A 16,835-nucleotide genomic window follows, 5' to 3' on the forward strand; every position below is an offset into this window, starting at 1 on the left:
CTTTTTCTGGATTGGTAATCTGCAGTGGGGCAGGTAGGTCCTGGGTAGGTCTTGCTTCTCATTTGTGATGTCCCACCCTTGCAAAATGCTCGCCAATGTCAACAGACTCCATTATCTTTTCCAGGTGAATAACTTTTTATTTAACCAGGATTTTAGTTCGTTTTAGCTGTGTAAAATCCAGATAAAGCATTTTCCCACCCCACCTCAAATGTGTGTTTTTATTCCATTTTAAAATTCAATAGTATGCAGGTAACTCACAAGTTACGCATACTCAACTAGTGTGCATTCAGCTTTACAAACTTGGCAAATAAAAATGGGGTGGAAAGTGGGCAGGTGTCTGAGGGAAAAAGATTTTGGCAATTACACTCACCATTGAACCCAATGACTCTATACCCAACTTTGGCTTTATGAACTATCCCAAGACGCAGCCCTGGTGCAAGGTAAGCGTTGCCTGTATCATAAACTGATTTGAGAGGTTGCTTATGCTCTACATAAAATAAATAAATAAACCTGTCATCACTAATAAATAAAATGCTATGACTAACAACACTTCCATTTTGAATAGCTAACTATTGCTACTTGCTATGATCAATAATACCAATTTCTTCTGCAGCCTGGGATGGAGACAACTCTTCCATTTCACCTTCATCTTCTTCTTTTATGGTACTACTTTCTAGGCATAGAAAGAAAGAAAAAAAAACATGCACACATATATGTATTCAGTGTTGTGGACAATCGTTTCATTCGTTCCCATTATCTTCTCTCTTACTATGTAAGGACCCTGCCATTGGCTGCATCCACTAGTGTTACAATCAGAACACCATCAAATGGATGCTTGTGAGAACAGACAGGTGGGCATGTCCAGGGAGGAAAAGGCATAGATAACCTAACCAAGGGGAGGGATTTCAAATGCATATCAAGTAAGCACATCCACCTTTGTGGCAGGATCTAGAATCCATCTAGATTTAAAGCAGTATGTTGAGACTGAGCACAAATGATTCTGGATTAAAAAACACACACACCACTATATTTTTGTGCTACAAATGGATTGATGTGTGTACACAGCCATAGTTTCAGATTCTGACCTGTTTTCACAAACCAAGTTACTATAATACCTTTTTGGCTACCAGATGTTGTAACACTATGCTGCACTGAACCAGCGGTAATACCCTCTTCATATTCATCTGGTTCTTTGTCACTTAAGTCTTGGGCTATCAATGCCGCTGTAAGAGAAAATTAAATATGGAGAAGATCCGTCAAGAAAAGACAACTACATTTTCTATTATAAAATAATAATAATAATAATAATTTATTATTTGTACCCCGCCCATCTGGCTGGGTTTCCCCAGCCACTCTGGGCGGCTTCCATAAAAACCAGAAATACATTAAAATATCACAGATTAAAAACTTCCCTGAACAGGGCTGCCTTAAGATGTCTTCTGAATGTCAGGTAGTTATTTATCGATTTGACATCTGATGGGAGGGCGTTCCACAAGGCGGGTACAGCATACATTTTTACAGGGTAGCAGGGCACCAGTCCAAAGGGGACAGAGGAATCACCAGCTTCAAAGCCTTGCTGAGCTCTGCTGGCCTCGGGTGGTGCTTGTGCATTCCTCCCCCCAATTAAAAAAAGATTGTTCTTCCCAGCTCCAGGAATGGCATACTTCCCCCCTGCTATTCTGGGGCCATATTGGGGAATGGAAGGGTTCTGATTCCAGCAGCCTCCCTCCAACTACCCCTGCAGCACTTCCTTTTTGCCTTTTCCACCATAAGTGGTGGGATAGCATGGCACACTTACACGAGAATAAACTTAACTGAACATAGTTTTTTTTTTCCTGAGTAAGCATGCAGAAGACAGCACTGCAAATGCCTTGGAGTTTGATACTACTTGGATTACAATATGATTTAAATATCTGAAATTGCTAACCATACTATTTCCATAACGTGCGCTGCTCTGGTTTGCCAGAAGCGGCTTAGTCATGCTGGCCACATGACCTGGAAGCTGTCTGTGGACAAACACCGGCTTCCTTGGCCTATAGAGCAAGATGAGCGCACAACCCCAGAGTTGTCCACGACTGGACCTAACGGTCAGGGGTCCCTTTACCTTTACTAGGGTAAACAACCTAGTGTCCTCCAGATGTTCTGTACTATAACTGCCATAATCTCTGACCAATAGCATGCTGGTTGAGGCTGATGTTTTAGTCTAGAACACCTAGAGAGCACCAAGTTGCCTATCCCTGCTGTAGTAACATCAATGATTGCCTTTCAACGGAAAGGCCTTCCAATATAACACAAATAACTAAACACCTCAAATTTTACATAAAACAACTTCACCTTGCTCCTGGTACAGTCGTTCATTTTCCATTTTTTCTTTCACTTTCTGAATGCCTGCCTGAATTGCTTCATAGCGAGTCTGCTCAATGAGCTGTAATCTTGCCTCCTCAAATTGTGCTTTAAGAAGATCCTCCATATCAATGACCTAAATAAAGCAATTGAAAGTAAAGTATCAGAGGATAGTGGGAGAGAGAAAATTATGCCTGCACAATTTTTCTCAAAACATAGAAAGTGGGAACTTGAAGAGCCCCACCTCCTTATGTCACCTGCACCAATTGATGCACCTACTGCCAAGTCTGGTAACGAAAGCTGAAACCTCATAAAATAGAAGTTTACCTTCTTTTGATGTCATTTATTTTCATTGAAAAATATTTTTCAAGGATCCTTGTTTTTGCTACTGACCTATCCGTCCCTGTACCTTTAAATCTGATATATATCCCCTCACCTTTATGACAAACCCTTTTTTTACTAAACATCTCATTGGGAACCCCCCCCTTTTTTTCTGCAATATCCTTGGAATCTCAAATTGGGCACTTAGGACAGCCCAGCCCACTTACTCTTTGCACCACCGGGCAGTGTTCAGGCAGAGGGAACTGCTCGCCTGATTGCTGAAACTCTATGGTGCCACCTCTGGAAACACTGAGATGGTGAATTGCAGCTTTCAGCCCAGCAGGATAAGGTGACTGAGGAAACCAATAAGGACCCAGCTGGCCTTTCATAATTGCTGTGTCTGGCCTGACTCCTCCATTGGAGCAACTCATTGCTTATTGTGTAGGTTGAGCAGCAAGCCCTGCCTGAATCTGCATAGCTACCAGTCTATCTACCGGCATGAGACCTGGTCTCATACCTTGACTTTTGTTTATTCAGGATCCTATCTTTGGTTCCTTGTCAGCAAAACCATCACATGACTGGGAGCCAAAATAATCTATAGACTAAATTATTGTCATTTATACACAAGTATTAATTTATACCTACCTTTCCCTGATAATAGTCTGCAATCAAGCCACACATGGTTGTACGTCCAGATAATGGAGGTCCAAATACTACTACTTTACAAGGTGGAAGAGGCATAGGTGGTAGAAGATAGGGACGGGGATTCAGCATAAACGCCTTCAGGGCTTCTTCACTTGAAAGCATATACATCTTACCTAAGAAGCTAAAAAGAAAACAAAATCATAGTACGAGAGGCTTAGGATGATTGCACTCACATTAAGGCACACTGGATTTTGGCCTACCCAAGGGCATAGTCTGTTGATCCCATGATAATTTCCCCTTGTTTTAAAGCCACAGGACATGCTCGTCCCCATCTGCTGCGACGCCATCTGTATCTAGGTGCTACAAGTTTGTAGGCTGCAAGCACCCGGAACAGTTCATCCTGTATGCCAAAACCAGAGAATTAAAGTGCTACATTTATTTTACAAAGTGATCAAATATCTTCACATATTTCCAAAAATTACTGCACTACATTTACATACTACTGATATGTAGCTTTGCCTATGCAGGGTACTGCACAATCATAACAAGGGCCATAGGAGTTAAGGGACATGGAGAGGGAAAACTGTAATTTATTTATTGTAAATATTTATATACTGCGCTATTATGAAAACATCTCAAGGTAGTTGTATCAAAAATGCAAGAAAAATAAAATAAATCTAGCAGTGTTACTTGTTAGTATAAAATTTAGCTGAAAAAGAGATGCAAATGACTGGCATCAGTAGCCGGCAAGTTAGGTAGGCCTTCATAAACAAGTAGAAACTAAATCATCTTATGCCTTATTTCCATGGGGAGGTTAAAGAGTGGGGGCCACAACAGAAAAGGCTCTCTTCCTGGCCTCCATACGATGAGGTTCTACAGGCTACTGCACAACCACAAGGGCCTCATAAGATGACAATCTAACCATGTTAACAATTATTTGTTTTGGAAAGGTGACAAACAAATGGGGGGGCGGGTTTAAAATGTTGGACACAACGAACAGTGCTGAGCTGATGAATCAGGATCAACTGTTTGGGAACCTCATGGAATATATGCTTCTAGTTTTGTCTTGCGCTTCTGCTAAATAAAAAGTAAAAGATTTCTTAAGTCTATATCAGCATTAAATGTCATTGCCACCTTTACTTTATAATGTGCTATTGCTATTGCTGCAGACAACTAACTATATCACATGCAAATATCAAGCTTACGTTATCCAGTCCATCCAACATATCTTCCTCACCACTCTGAAGTTTGGTTATAAGAGCTCCATTTCGTAGGCCCATGGATTGAAGACGAGCTATTACTGTCTAAACAAAAACAAAAACTTTTTGCATAAATGGTCCTTTATACATTTAATTGATATCACATATGTACTTGTCGAAATATAAATCAACAGACATTTGGCAATTTACTTGGGTACCCCTCAAAAGTACAGTAATCAACAATATTTTTAAACAATGGAAAGAAAAATTCTAAATGAGGTCAGAGATGAATGGATTCACTGACACTTCAAATGTCCTGTAGGCTTCTGCTGACTAGGGCACAAGTAGGTGAGGGGCAGTTTCTTCCTGCTTTTTCACTGTAGCAACTCCAGGCTGGCACAGCTGAGGAGCTTGAGGAATAGGCCCTGCAGAAGAGCTACAAGCTCTTGCCCCAGAAATGCCCTATTTCAGGCTTTCCTGCTACCATTAGCAATAGTTTTGTGTCTGCTTGAGCACAGCTGAGGCCTCTGCTGCAACACAGGATTGCATTATTTTATCTCCGTCAATAAAAGATACCAGCTGCAATGCAGAGTCCTACAAATGAAAGGCTTTCCATTTTTGAAAGGATAAAATCTGCAAATGTGAGGGTTTCAACTGTTTCCTTCAGATAAAGAGTTCACAAAGTGAAGCTCTGTAAAAGTCCTGTTGTCCTGAAGGAAGTAGGACTGGAATTGGGGACAGCTCCTTCCACTGAAGGAGACCAAGCTTCTAAAGCAGATAAACCTCTACTACTGAAGGAGAACAATATTCTACATTTGACTGTGCAGGAAAGTACATGTGTGGGAAAGGTATGTACAGACATCTCAACATTCACGAGATTCTGGATCAGAGCATGTCTCTGTATTGCATATTTATTAAGAGTTCAATCTAATAAAATCCATGTCCCTGCAGATATAACAAAAAAACCTTTCTGAGTATCATATTCCAAGCATACTAAATGAGTTTGTTTCTTGTGAAAAGAGCACAAGGCACTGGTGAAATATTTCATGATAGCTAGAATTGAGGCTACTAAGCATGGAAATATTCTTGAGCTCCTCGCAAAAAAATGTGCTACAGTGTTGTTTTTTTGTAACTCTGTATGTGGGAAAAGACTGATGATCATCCTGATGTAGAAAACTATTGAACCAATACTTTTGGATGTAACTACCGTATTTGTCGCCCTATAGGACGCACCATCCCATAAGGCGCACCTAGTTTTTTTGGGGGGAAATAAAGGGAAAAAAATTATTTCCCCCCCAGGCGCGGGGCTGGGGAGGCCCGCCCAAGCTTCCCCCGACCCCAGCCCCCAAACAGGCAGCTCTCTGCAAGCCGTGGGAGCCCAGGGCTGGCTCCCGCCGCTTGCGGAGAGGTCCGCAAAGCCTGGACGCGCTGAGCTCAGCGCTCCCAGGCTTCGGCATGCAGGCACCTCTCCGCAAGCGGCGGGAGCGCTCCCCCCGCTTGCGGAGAGGTCCGCGAAGCCTGGAGAGCGAGAGGGGTCTGTGCGCACCGACCCCTCTCGCTCTCCAGGCTTCAGCGAAAGCCTGCATTCGCCCCATAGGACGCACACACATTTCCCCTTCATTTTTTGAGGGGGAAAAGTGCGAAAAATACGGTAATTACTGAACTAATGATTGTCCTTAACGATATGGGCTCAATGAGCTTGTAAATGAGGCCATAAGTGTATTATACAACTGTCCCAATACTCTGATAAATTTTATTAGACATACTAAAATAGAGGAAGCAGGTATCAATTTAAACAACAAAAAAGCTGCAAATAATAATCTGATAATAATCAATTAATCATGCTTCTTTTGAGATGAATATATAACAATTGCTATGTACATACTCCAATGAGTTCCTCAGCAGGTTTATTTCCATCTAGTTCAAACAGGTACTGGGAATCCTGCTCAGCCATTAATGTCTAAAAGTGAATAAAAAAACAACAACCAGAAACAAAAATGCTTTATGCATACACTGCTATCCAATTCTGTTCCCTTCCAATCTGATTTCAATTACTTATTTGAGAACAGTTTATAAAACTGTTTTTTGACATTCACTTCTGTACAACGCTTTATGAATAGAAAATGTCTAAAATAGTAGCTGTACTAATTCAGGGTATTATATTCATGGTATTATATTAGGGATTATAGTGCACGTAGATGGAACTGCCTTCATACAAAAGACTCACGAGTACAATTGCACTTGTAACTATGTTGTGGCATGTTGCAAGAGATAAATAAGAGATGTAGTGCAGGCAGAATAGCAATGCTAACTATCCTATCGACTTTGCCAATACTGGGAACACACCTTGATCTAAAACGAGGCTGGATCTTAATCTTAACTCAAAACTACAATACGAGTCAATGCAGTAGATCATAAAATAAGCAACTGATATTCATTATCACCGAATGTAGATATCATAGAATTGTTGAGTTCGAAGGGACCGCAAGGGTCATCTAGTCCAACCTCCTGCAATGCAGGAATCTTTTTGCCAAAAAAGGGGCTCAAACCCATCACCTTGAGATTAAGAGTCTCATGCTCTACCAACAGAGCTATCCCAGTCTTAGTGGCATGACAGTTTTCCTACATGCATATCCAATGCCCATACTTCTAATACAGAGACACCACTCACTCCCCTGTAAACAAAAAAGCTAGGTAGGAAATGAATGTATTACCCTACAATTTATGTTTTATAGTTCTACTTCCTGATGCATGGGCCCAATTCAACCACCCAGTTCTGTGCTGTTACAGCTGTGATGAGTAACTATAACATGAATGGTTTATAGACACTTCCGGAGGCGGCGCGAAGGGCAATGGCTGCCCTTTCCTAACGGGAAGGGAAGCTCCGCTCGAGAAAGGGTCGTCCGCTACGGCGCAGCGGAGACCCGAAACGGAAACCCGCAGGCAGCAGAAGCCTGCGGTCCCGGGACCCGGCGGGCGCCAGCAGCGGCCACCGAAACGTTGAAGGAACCCCGTAAGGGGCTCCGGATCGCGGAGGAGGCTGCGGCGCTGTGGGTCGTTCCGCAATCGGCGGAGTGAAGCCGCGTAGCTGTTGCCAGTGAGCGCTGACCTTTCTTCCTGAAATTTATGCTCTGAAAACAACAACTCGTGAGTAAACAACTGACTGTATGCAATTTGGGACTTTAAAATATTAAATTTGGCTGAAAGCGGAGTGACGAAAAACAGGAAGTCCGTCTTCCGCTCCCATTGAACTTGAACGCAAAGAGCTGGAGGAGTGGAGGCAAAGAGAGATCTTTTAAATTACTTGATCTGAGCACCCATTGAACTTTATTCAAAGTGGAACAATAACTTTATGTGTTGGACTTTTATATTTTAATTTATACGGGGATATCTTTCTCCCTTTGGAGCTACATTCTAACTAAAAACCCCAGGCGCTGGAGCTGCCTGAGAAACTGAGCTGTCAGCTTGCAGTTTGCAGTTTGGATACTTTGAATCTGAACTTTGAAACAATCTGAGAGAATTTGAACTTGCTACTTTAAGGCATTTGGATTACCAGCTTGCACCATCAGAAACACTGTTGCTGTATTAAACCTCAACTCTGCTGAAAAATCTCTTTATTGAAGGTTCTTGGACTTAGAAATCTGACTTTATTTTAACTGAAATTGATTTCTTTCCTGAAATATTTTAAACTCCCCCTAGAGGATTTGGGACCTATAACAGTGACTTTTATTTTACTTTCCCTTTCCCGGCCCTCTGCTGACTGTTACCATCTGGGCTGTGGCTTTCTCATGGGAACAACTCAGCTTGACCTTGACTTTTAGATAACTTTGGAATGAGTGGTACAAGAAGGAGAGGAAGAACTAAACAAACAACTTTGACAACTTTAACCGCAGCCTCACAGGCACGTAGATCATCTGTGCCTACTTTGCCTTCTGAGGTGGAAGCTGTCTCTCTGCCTGTTTCTCTGCCTCGGGCAGGGGAGGGAGAAACTGAGGAATTACAACTGGAAGATATGGCCTCAGGGGCAAGCACTGCTATTTTAGAGAAAATTTTTGAAAAATTGGAATCTTTGGACAAGAAAGTAGAATCTTTGGACAAGAAAGCCGATGAGCAAACATATAAAATTGAGCAGAACACAGAATGTTTAAATAAATTATCTGGACAAGTTGCACAGAATACTCAAGCAATTGCAGAATTGAAGGAGGCTGCAGGGGAAAATCGGAAATTGGCTGAAGATACCAGCCAAAAACTTGAAAATTTAGAACAAGAGGTAAGACCACTCTGCAAACAAGTAGGTGAACATCAGACCTATTTGTCTATGCTTGAACTGCGGAACAGGGAGAGCAATTTAAGGATAAGAGCAATACCAGAAGTGGAAGAAGGCAACCTAGCTGAGTTTTTGACTAAAGAATTTTCCAAATTTTGGAGTTTAGAGGAAAAGGATTTTAAAATTGTTTCGGCTTTTAGGCTCGGAAGACTTCTAAAGAAAGAGAAGCCCAGAGACTGTTTGATAATACTGAGGTCAAAGGAGGAAAGGGATAAGATTTTGGGCCTACACTACGGAAAGTCACTGGACATTTTGGACAAAAGAATTGAGATTTACAAGGATATTCCTAAACAACTGCTAGATCTTAGATCTAACTATTTGGAGTTGACAAGACTACTAAGGAAGAATTCAATCATCTTTAGGTGGGAATTTCCTCAAGGACTATCTTTTACTTTTAGAGGGAAGAAGATCAAAATCAGAACATCAGAAGATAGAGATAAATTTCTGAACGTATACGGAGAGGACCTTCACAAAGGAATTGACCAACTTCCAGGGCCTGAAACACCAGAGGTACCTGCACCCTTGGACCCTGAAGATCTTCTGAATAAGATACCACCCCCTGAAAAATAACCAGATTTATTCAGGATGTCTCTGCAACTTTTGAGCTGGAACATTAATGGCTGCAACATCCCGGAAAAAAGGAGGAAAATTTTTCATATATTAAAAAAAGAACAATTGGATATTATCTGCTTACAAGAAACACATGTGACTAGGCTCCATAAGGGATTCAGGTCGGAGCGAAACAATACAAATTGAAAGCTTTTGCAGATGACCTAGTTTTGACTCTGCAGGAGCCAGAATCTAGTACGAAAAGAGTATTACAACTGATACAGGATTTTGGTCGGGTGGCAGGATTTAAATTAAATAAACAGAAAACTAAAGTGTTGGGAAAAAATTTGACAGATACAGAGTCGGAAAGGTTTCAGAGAGAAACAGAACTAACTATGGTTAAAAAAGTAAAATACCTAGGGGTAAACATAACAGCAAAAAACCTGAGTCTATTTAAGGATAATTATGAAAAATGTTGGTCTGAAATTAAGAGAGACTTGGATAGTTGGACAAAATTGAAGCTTTCTTTGTTAGGCCGAATTGCTGCTATCAAGATGAATGTATTGCCAAAAATGTTGTTTTTGTTTCAAACATTACAGATCGTGGACAAAACGGAGTGCTTCCGGAAGTGGCAGAAAGATATATCCAGATTTGTCTGGCAGGGCAAAAAGCCCAGAATTAAGTTTAAGATATTAACAGATGCGAAAGAAAGAGGGGGCTTTGCCCTGCCAGACTTAAAGTTGTATTATGAAGCCGCAGCTTTTTGCTGGCTAAAAGACTGGCTACTTCTCGAAGACACTGACGTGTTGGACTTGGAAGGTTTTAACAATGCTTTTGGTTGGCATGCATACCTATGGTATGACAAAGTTAAGATCAATAAGGCCTTTAAGAACCATATTGTCAGGAAAGCAGTGTTTAATGTCTGGACAAAATACAAAGACTTACTGGAAAATAAAACTCCAAGGTGGCTCTCACCTCTGGAGGCTAAGGCCCTAAAAAGACCCAATATGGAGGCTAAATGGCCAAAATATTGGGAAATATTAGAAAAAGATGGAGACAATTGGAAATTGCAGAGTTTAGAGAAAATGAAGGATAAGGTGCGAGACTGGTTACATTATGCTCAGATTAAAGAAGTTTTTAAAAATGATAAAAAGTTAGGGTTCCAGGTGGAGAAATCGAAGTTAGAAACTGAATTGTTAGAACCAAAGACTAAGGTATTATCTAGAATGTATAACTTGCTGTTAAAATGGAATACACAAGACGAAATGGTCAAATCGGTTATGATAAAATGGGCACAGGACATTGGGCATAACATTATGTTTGAGGACTGGGAAAGGTTGTGGACCACTGGGCTGAACTTCACCGCATGTAATGCTCTGAAGGAAAATGTAATGAAAATGATATATAGATGGTACATGACCCCAGTTAAACTTGCCAAAATATACCATTCGTCTGATAATAAATGTTGGAAATGTAAAGAAAACGAAGGAACATTCTTTCACCTCTGGTGGACATGCCCTAAGGTGAAGGTCTTCTGGGAAATGATATATAATGAGCTGAAAAAGGTATTTAAGTATACCTTCACTAAGAAACCAGAGGCCTTCCTTCTGGGTATTGTCGGCCAGAAGGTGTTAAAGAAGGACCGAACATTTTTTATGTATGCAACAACGGCAGCAAGGATACTCATCGCAAAAAACTGGAAAACTCAAGATCTACCCACACTGGAAGAGTGGCAGATGCAACTGATGGACTATATGCAACTGGCTGAGATGACAGGCAGAATCCGTAACCTGGGAGAAGAGAAGATGGAGGAAGACTGGGAGAAATTCAAGAAGTATCTACAAAAACATTGTAATTTGGTTGAATGCTAAGAAGGATGCTAGATTATAAAAAACTGGCCACCACTAAATTAGATTTGAAATTTGATGATAAGTGAGACTAAAGAAAATATAAAATTTTTTGGAAGAAGTGCTAGATTATATTTGAATGAGTGGACATGAGATTGTAAACAAGTTGATAATTTGTTTGGAAAAAACTTTTAACGATGTAAATGGGAGCGGGAGACGTGAGGAAGTCCAAAGAAGTGATGAAATTATGTCTGTGATAGAAGTAAGACTGTTTATTATTTGTGCATTTATATTTAAAAACTTTAATAAATATTTATAAAAAAAAAAAAAAAATGAATGGTTTATAGGAGCAGTGGGCATTTTTGTTATCATCAGTATAATTTACGAGCATAGTTCTCACAGGGCACATGTGGTGATTAGCAATATCAAACAAATTTTGAAGAAATGACAATCAGGTACTTAAAAACAACAACTAACTTACTTCTAGAAGTTGTAGCACAGATCTCATCTTGTTCTTACCTCTAAAGGACGTAGCATAATGTCCTTATAGATTGCAACTCTCTCTTGTATGTTTTCTAAAAAATCTTCTGGTCTGTGCACCAAATGTGGCAAAATTTCCGTCAGCATGATCTGATCAGCTATTGCCTAAGAGTACAACAAAAACAAAAAACATACTTTGTTTCATTATAATTAAAAATAGAATATACCAAGCTTGCTTCTAGTTCCTACTCAAGTATTTTACAGAATGAAAAATCTAAACAGTAGCAAAAAGGCATTTTCAATTCTATAAATGAGAGCTCTGTGTGAGCAGCCTCTATATTGTGTGCATAAAGCCTGGGTGTGCCTTGGGGTCATAGTGGACTGAATCCAACTAAGTCAGGGATGGGAACATCAGTCCCAGGGACGAAATGCCTCTCTTCCTAGCCCTCTGGACTCTCCCCTGGCCACACCCACTCTCCCCAGACCACAATCCTCACTGGCCCTGCTTTGCAACCTCCTTGGGTGTTTTTACCTGGTTGGAATGCATCCCTGAACTAGCTTGCCTGGATGGAGGGCAGAGAGCATTGTGCAAGTGTGGGTAGAATCTAGCCTACCGGTAAAGGTAAAATTCACATTTGTTGCTTCACCCACTTTTGCCCATGACCACACCCACCACTGGCATGTCCCACACTCCACCCCACCAGTTGCCCAGAGGAGGATGCATCCCTCTGGCTGAAAACAATTCACGTTCCTGAAGTAATGCTAAGAGTAGACCCACTGAAATAAAAATATGTTGACCAACTTAAGTCTGTTGATTTCAATGGGTCACTATAGGCTGCAGTTGGTTACAACATTCCATTTTTTTTTTTAGTTTATTCTTTTCATATTTATTAAAGGTTTTTTGATTACAATACAAATAAATAAACACAATAGTACATATCATAACATATTTTCTTATCTTCTTTGGACTTCCTCACATCTCCCGCTCCAGCGTTCCAAATTATAAAACTTAAACCAGCAATTTATCACCTTGTTTCCATCCTTATTATCTAATTTTCCAATGTTGTATCTCAAATTTTAGATACGTTTATTTCATACCTTAAAAAATTGAGCTTAGCCTAATAATTATCCAAAATTTGTCTTTTCCTAAATTTAACTTATCTTCATAATTCACTTCGTCTATTTTAATGGTGCCAAGTTATTTATAATCTAGCATCCTTCTTAACCTTCATACAATTTACAATATTTTTGCAAATAAATCTTGAAATTCTTCCAGTCTTCTTCTACGGTCTCCTCTCCCAGGTCTCGGATTCTGCCGGTCATCTCGGCCAGTTCCATATAATCTATCAGTTGCATCTGCCATTCTTCCAGTGTGGGTAAATCTTGGGTTTTCCAGTGCTTGGCGACGAGTATCCTTGCTGCCGTTGTTGCATACATAAAAAATGTTCGGTCCTTCTTTAACACCCTCTGGCCGACAATACCCAGAAGGAAGGCCTCTGGTTTCTTAGGGAAGGTATACTTAAATACCTTTTTCAGCTCATTATATATCATTTCCCAGAAAGCCTTCACTCTAGGGCAGGTCCACCAGAGGTGAAAGAACGTTCCTTCGCTTACTTTACATTTCCAGCATTTATTATCGGACAAATGGTATATTTTTGCAAGTTTGACTGGGGTCATGTACCATCTATATATCATTTTCATAACGTTTTCTTTCAAAGCATTACATGCAGTGAAGTTCAGCCCAGTGGTCCACAACCTTTCCCAGTCCTCAAACATGATATTATACCCAATGTCCTGTGTCCACTTTATCATGGCCGATTTTACCGTTTCATCTTGTGTGTTCCATTTTAACAGCAAGTTATACATTCTTGAAAAGTTGGTTACAACATTCCAAATGAGGAATGTTTCTTATGAATGCAGACAAATCAGACTGGAATTTAAGCAGTGTCTCCAATGATCAAAGGTATGGTGTTTCTTCATAATTCAGTATACCTCAATATGATCCTCTAGTCAATTCTGCATTCTTGTATACCAAATTCTGGAACTCATTTACCATTTTTTAATCATACAGTTTTCCTTCACTCCTCAAGTGAACTATAGTTTGTCAGAAAGCTACAAATCCAAACATGAACTGTAGTTCCCAGGTTTCTTTGGGAAAAGTCATGACTATTAAAGTGTACAATAATACTCTACAATTACAGGACTCAATTTTTCATAGAAGATTGCCAAAGCCTGGCCTAATAAACAGTGTAACATATTTTATGTTAGAACTAATGTTTGGCGTGCAGGAGTAAGTGAATAATTAATATGATGTCTTTCCTCCCCTTTCTAAATACATTTTTATAGCTACCTGTTTCAAGCCTTAAAGATCAAGACAGGATAGACATTCAAGTAAGCTTACTAATTTACTGAGCACAGAGAAGAGTCTATTATATTGTATGTATTACTGTTAAGGGCATAAATTATTTTCAATTCACTGAAGAGAATATTTGATATATGTGCAAGATAACTGTACTAGAAAATAAGTATTTTATTTGAATTCTATCTAGGAAGCAATTTTGTATTCAATTACAAATAGAATTGAGTAAAATGTATTCAAGATTGTTTCTGAACAATTCCCAAGTCTTCCTTTACTTGCAGTATTCTTAACCTTACCTGTTTAGATAACCTGGTTAAGTTACCTCATTTGTCTCCTCTTCTTCTTCCTCTTCCTCTTCTTCCTCTTCTTCTTCTGCAGATTTGCGTGGCTCTTTCTTCTTTTTCTTACGCTTTTCAATAATATCAGGATCCCACTCTTCCCTTTGATATATTTGCCCTGTTTCAGGGTGCTGCCTTAGTCCACTGATTCTTTGGCACAAATCATAGTCAGGACACTAGTGAAAAACGGGGGGGTGGGGGGTGGGATGTTGTTTACATAATAATATTGTTCATCTTTAAGATTAAACATAATACCATAGTGAGTCTGATCTCAGTATCAGCTATGTTGGAGGCAAGCCACAACTGTATTTTGGCTTTGCAGAACCTAACACCTGCCTGGGATCGCTCTCCTTGGTATGCTATAAAGAGGAACAGAACTTGGGAAAGACTGAGCAGCAGCATCTAGTTAAAAGGAAAAGACACTTATAAAATTAAGTGCTATATTGCCTTACCACGAGAGGCACAGCAGGAACTGACAGAACCCTTTCTGGGTGACAAACAAGTGGTGAGCCAGGAATGTAAACTCTTTACAGGAGCAGGAATTGAGGGAGGAGGGAAGGAAATCTGCACAGTATTCCCAGTGTGAGTTTTCTCATCATAAAACTCTCATTGAGGATACTGTGCAGAGTCCCAACCCCCAAATACTAGGCCTCAGTAAAACCTCTTTGAAGGAAAGATGAGGACTTGGAGTTTTGAGCATACTCATAAGTTGGCTGCTCTCATATGGGGGAGACTGCAGTACAATAATAATACTACAAGCTGTAGCATTATATCCCCCCTGAACAGCAAGCGCTGCAGAAAAATGTAAAAGGGCAATGCAGTGGTGGACAATTTCTTTAAATACATGGCTATTTTGTTGAAAGCTTTGACTGGCGTTATTGCACCTAACCTCCTTCAGGCCTGGATCCTGAAACAAGAACTTTCATATCTGTCATGGAAATTGTATTTGATTGGTCCTCTTCCATCCGAGTAAAGCTAAAAGAGAGCTTCACAACTTTGTACGTTTTTTAAAGGTTGTGCACTAGCCTTGCAACTAAAATTAAAGTGTACAAACATCTTCAGAATAATAAAAGGGAAATCAGAAGCTGTTTCCAGATAGCAGTAAAAAGGGATGATTTTGCATACATGCACATCACTAGTCCTATACAGGGTCTAGTCCAATTCAGTACTGTTTGGTTCAGTGTCACCAGGTAGTGGATCACTTTATTCAGCAAAATGTTCATCCAGCCCCTCTGCCCTAAGCTAAAGTGAATGTCAGCATAGCTGCTGCTGGGGGAACTTCAAATGACTAACCATGGGATCACCAACCTTTTTGGCACATTTGAAGTGTTGAGAAAGTGCCATGGGCACCAGAGAGAATGTTAACTTTGGGAGAAACCAGAACCTTTGAATGAAACAACTAAAAACCTGGTATTAAGCTAATTTTTACGCAAAGTAGGTCCACTGAAATAACTGGACCTAACTTAGTCATGTTCACCAGGGCTTTTTTTTCTAGAAAAAGAGGTGCTGTAGCTTTTTTAGGGGGAGCACCCACCTAAAGTAGTTTAACTATTTTTTTGGGGGGGGGAGCACGCAACCAAAGTTGTCACACAGCTCCAACTGATGTGCCACCATACTGCAATGCTACAGAGCTGCCAGAACGCACCAAAGGGGTGCCAGAATTCACCAAAGAGGTGCTGGAACTCAATTCCGGTGAATTCTGGCTAAAAAAATGCCCTGATGCTCACTCATTTCAATGGGTCCACTGTGACTAAAAATTAGTTGAATTGTCTGAAATATTTTGCTCCACAGGTATAATCACATTTGCAGAGTAAGTAGTAGATTGACTAAGAAATAATTAAAACTGACATTACCTTAATATTAATCAGGAAATCTGGTTTTAATTTTGCATTTCTAATTATGTCAATTTGTTCTGGTATACTCATGTGTTCTTCAGAGAGAGAAGGAAAATCACAGAGAACATAACCTATGGGAAAAAACACACAACCCCACCCAGAAAAAACACACTATTTAATGGGTTGTTGTTTTAAAGTCGAAAATATACAAATTTTACAACCACTCTTACAGAATAATAAGTGTGTAACTGATGTTGTTTGACGAGGATGGGGGTCCTAGAAAAATCTTGTGTGAGAACATCAATGTTCAATCATGCAGTTATCTTGCTTTATGTGACACTAAATTATCCAAAAAAAAGGCTGTGCTGGGGCTGAATATGAGCATACTGTGTGACTATGAAGGAGGTGGTGTACCTTTCTCCAGCACCAGATTTAGGACGGTGTGTTCCACAAGCTTTGCTAACTCCATATTGGTTGCCAAGATAACCCCACAATTAATTGGAAGTTGTTGTAGCAATGAGCTTTTATATATATCTATATATATGCGCAAGTTTATATTCACCTGCTTTGATATAAGCTAATTGGCTTGCTC

At 40.0% G+C, this 16,835-nt stretch overlaps 1 protein-coding gene across 4 annotated transcripts in view; it reads right to left on the reverse strand.

The window, feature by feature from the left end:
* Positions 1–16,835, reverse strand: part of AK9 (adenylate kinase 9) — a 68,418-nt gene that overhangs the window by 41,642 nt on the left and 9,941 nt on the right. For all 4 annotated transcript variants that reach the window (XM_081856684.1, XM_081856685.1, XM_081856683.1 and 1 more), the window contains 10 exons: positions 16,262–16,374; positions 14,393–14,584; positions 11,751–11,876; positions 6,394–6,468; positions 4,515–4,613; positions 3,570–3,709; positions 3,310–3,490; positions 2,335–2,479; positions 1,116–1,223; positions 599–673 (listed from right to left, as the gene is read on the reverse strand). In XM_081856684.1, the coding sequence (XP_081712810.1) occupies positions 599–673; positions 1,116–1,223; positions 2,335–2,479; positions 3,310–3,490; positions 3,570–3,709; positions 4,515–4,613; positions 6,394–6,468; positions 11,751–11,876; positions 14,393–14,584; positions 16,262–16,374 (1,254 nt within the window). The remainder of the gene's footprint in view (positions 1–598; positions 674–1,115; positions 1,224–2,334; positions 2,480–3,309; positions 3,491–3,569; positions 3,710–4,514; positions 4,614–6,393; positions 6,469–11,750; positions 11,877–14,392; positions 14,585–16,261; positions 16,375–16,835) is intronic.

This window comes from Podarcis erhardii, assembly GCF_964252035.2.
Source record: "Podarcis erhardii genome assembly, chromosome: 3".
NCBI lineage: Eukaryota > Metazoa > Chordata > Lepidosauria > Squamata > Lacertidae > Podarcis > Podarcis erhardii.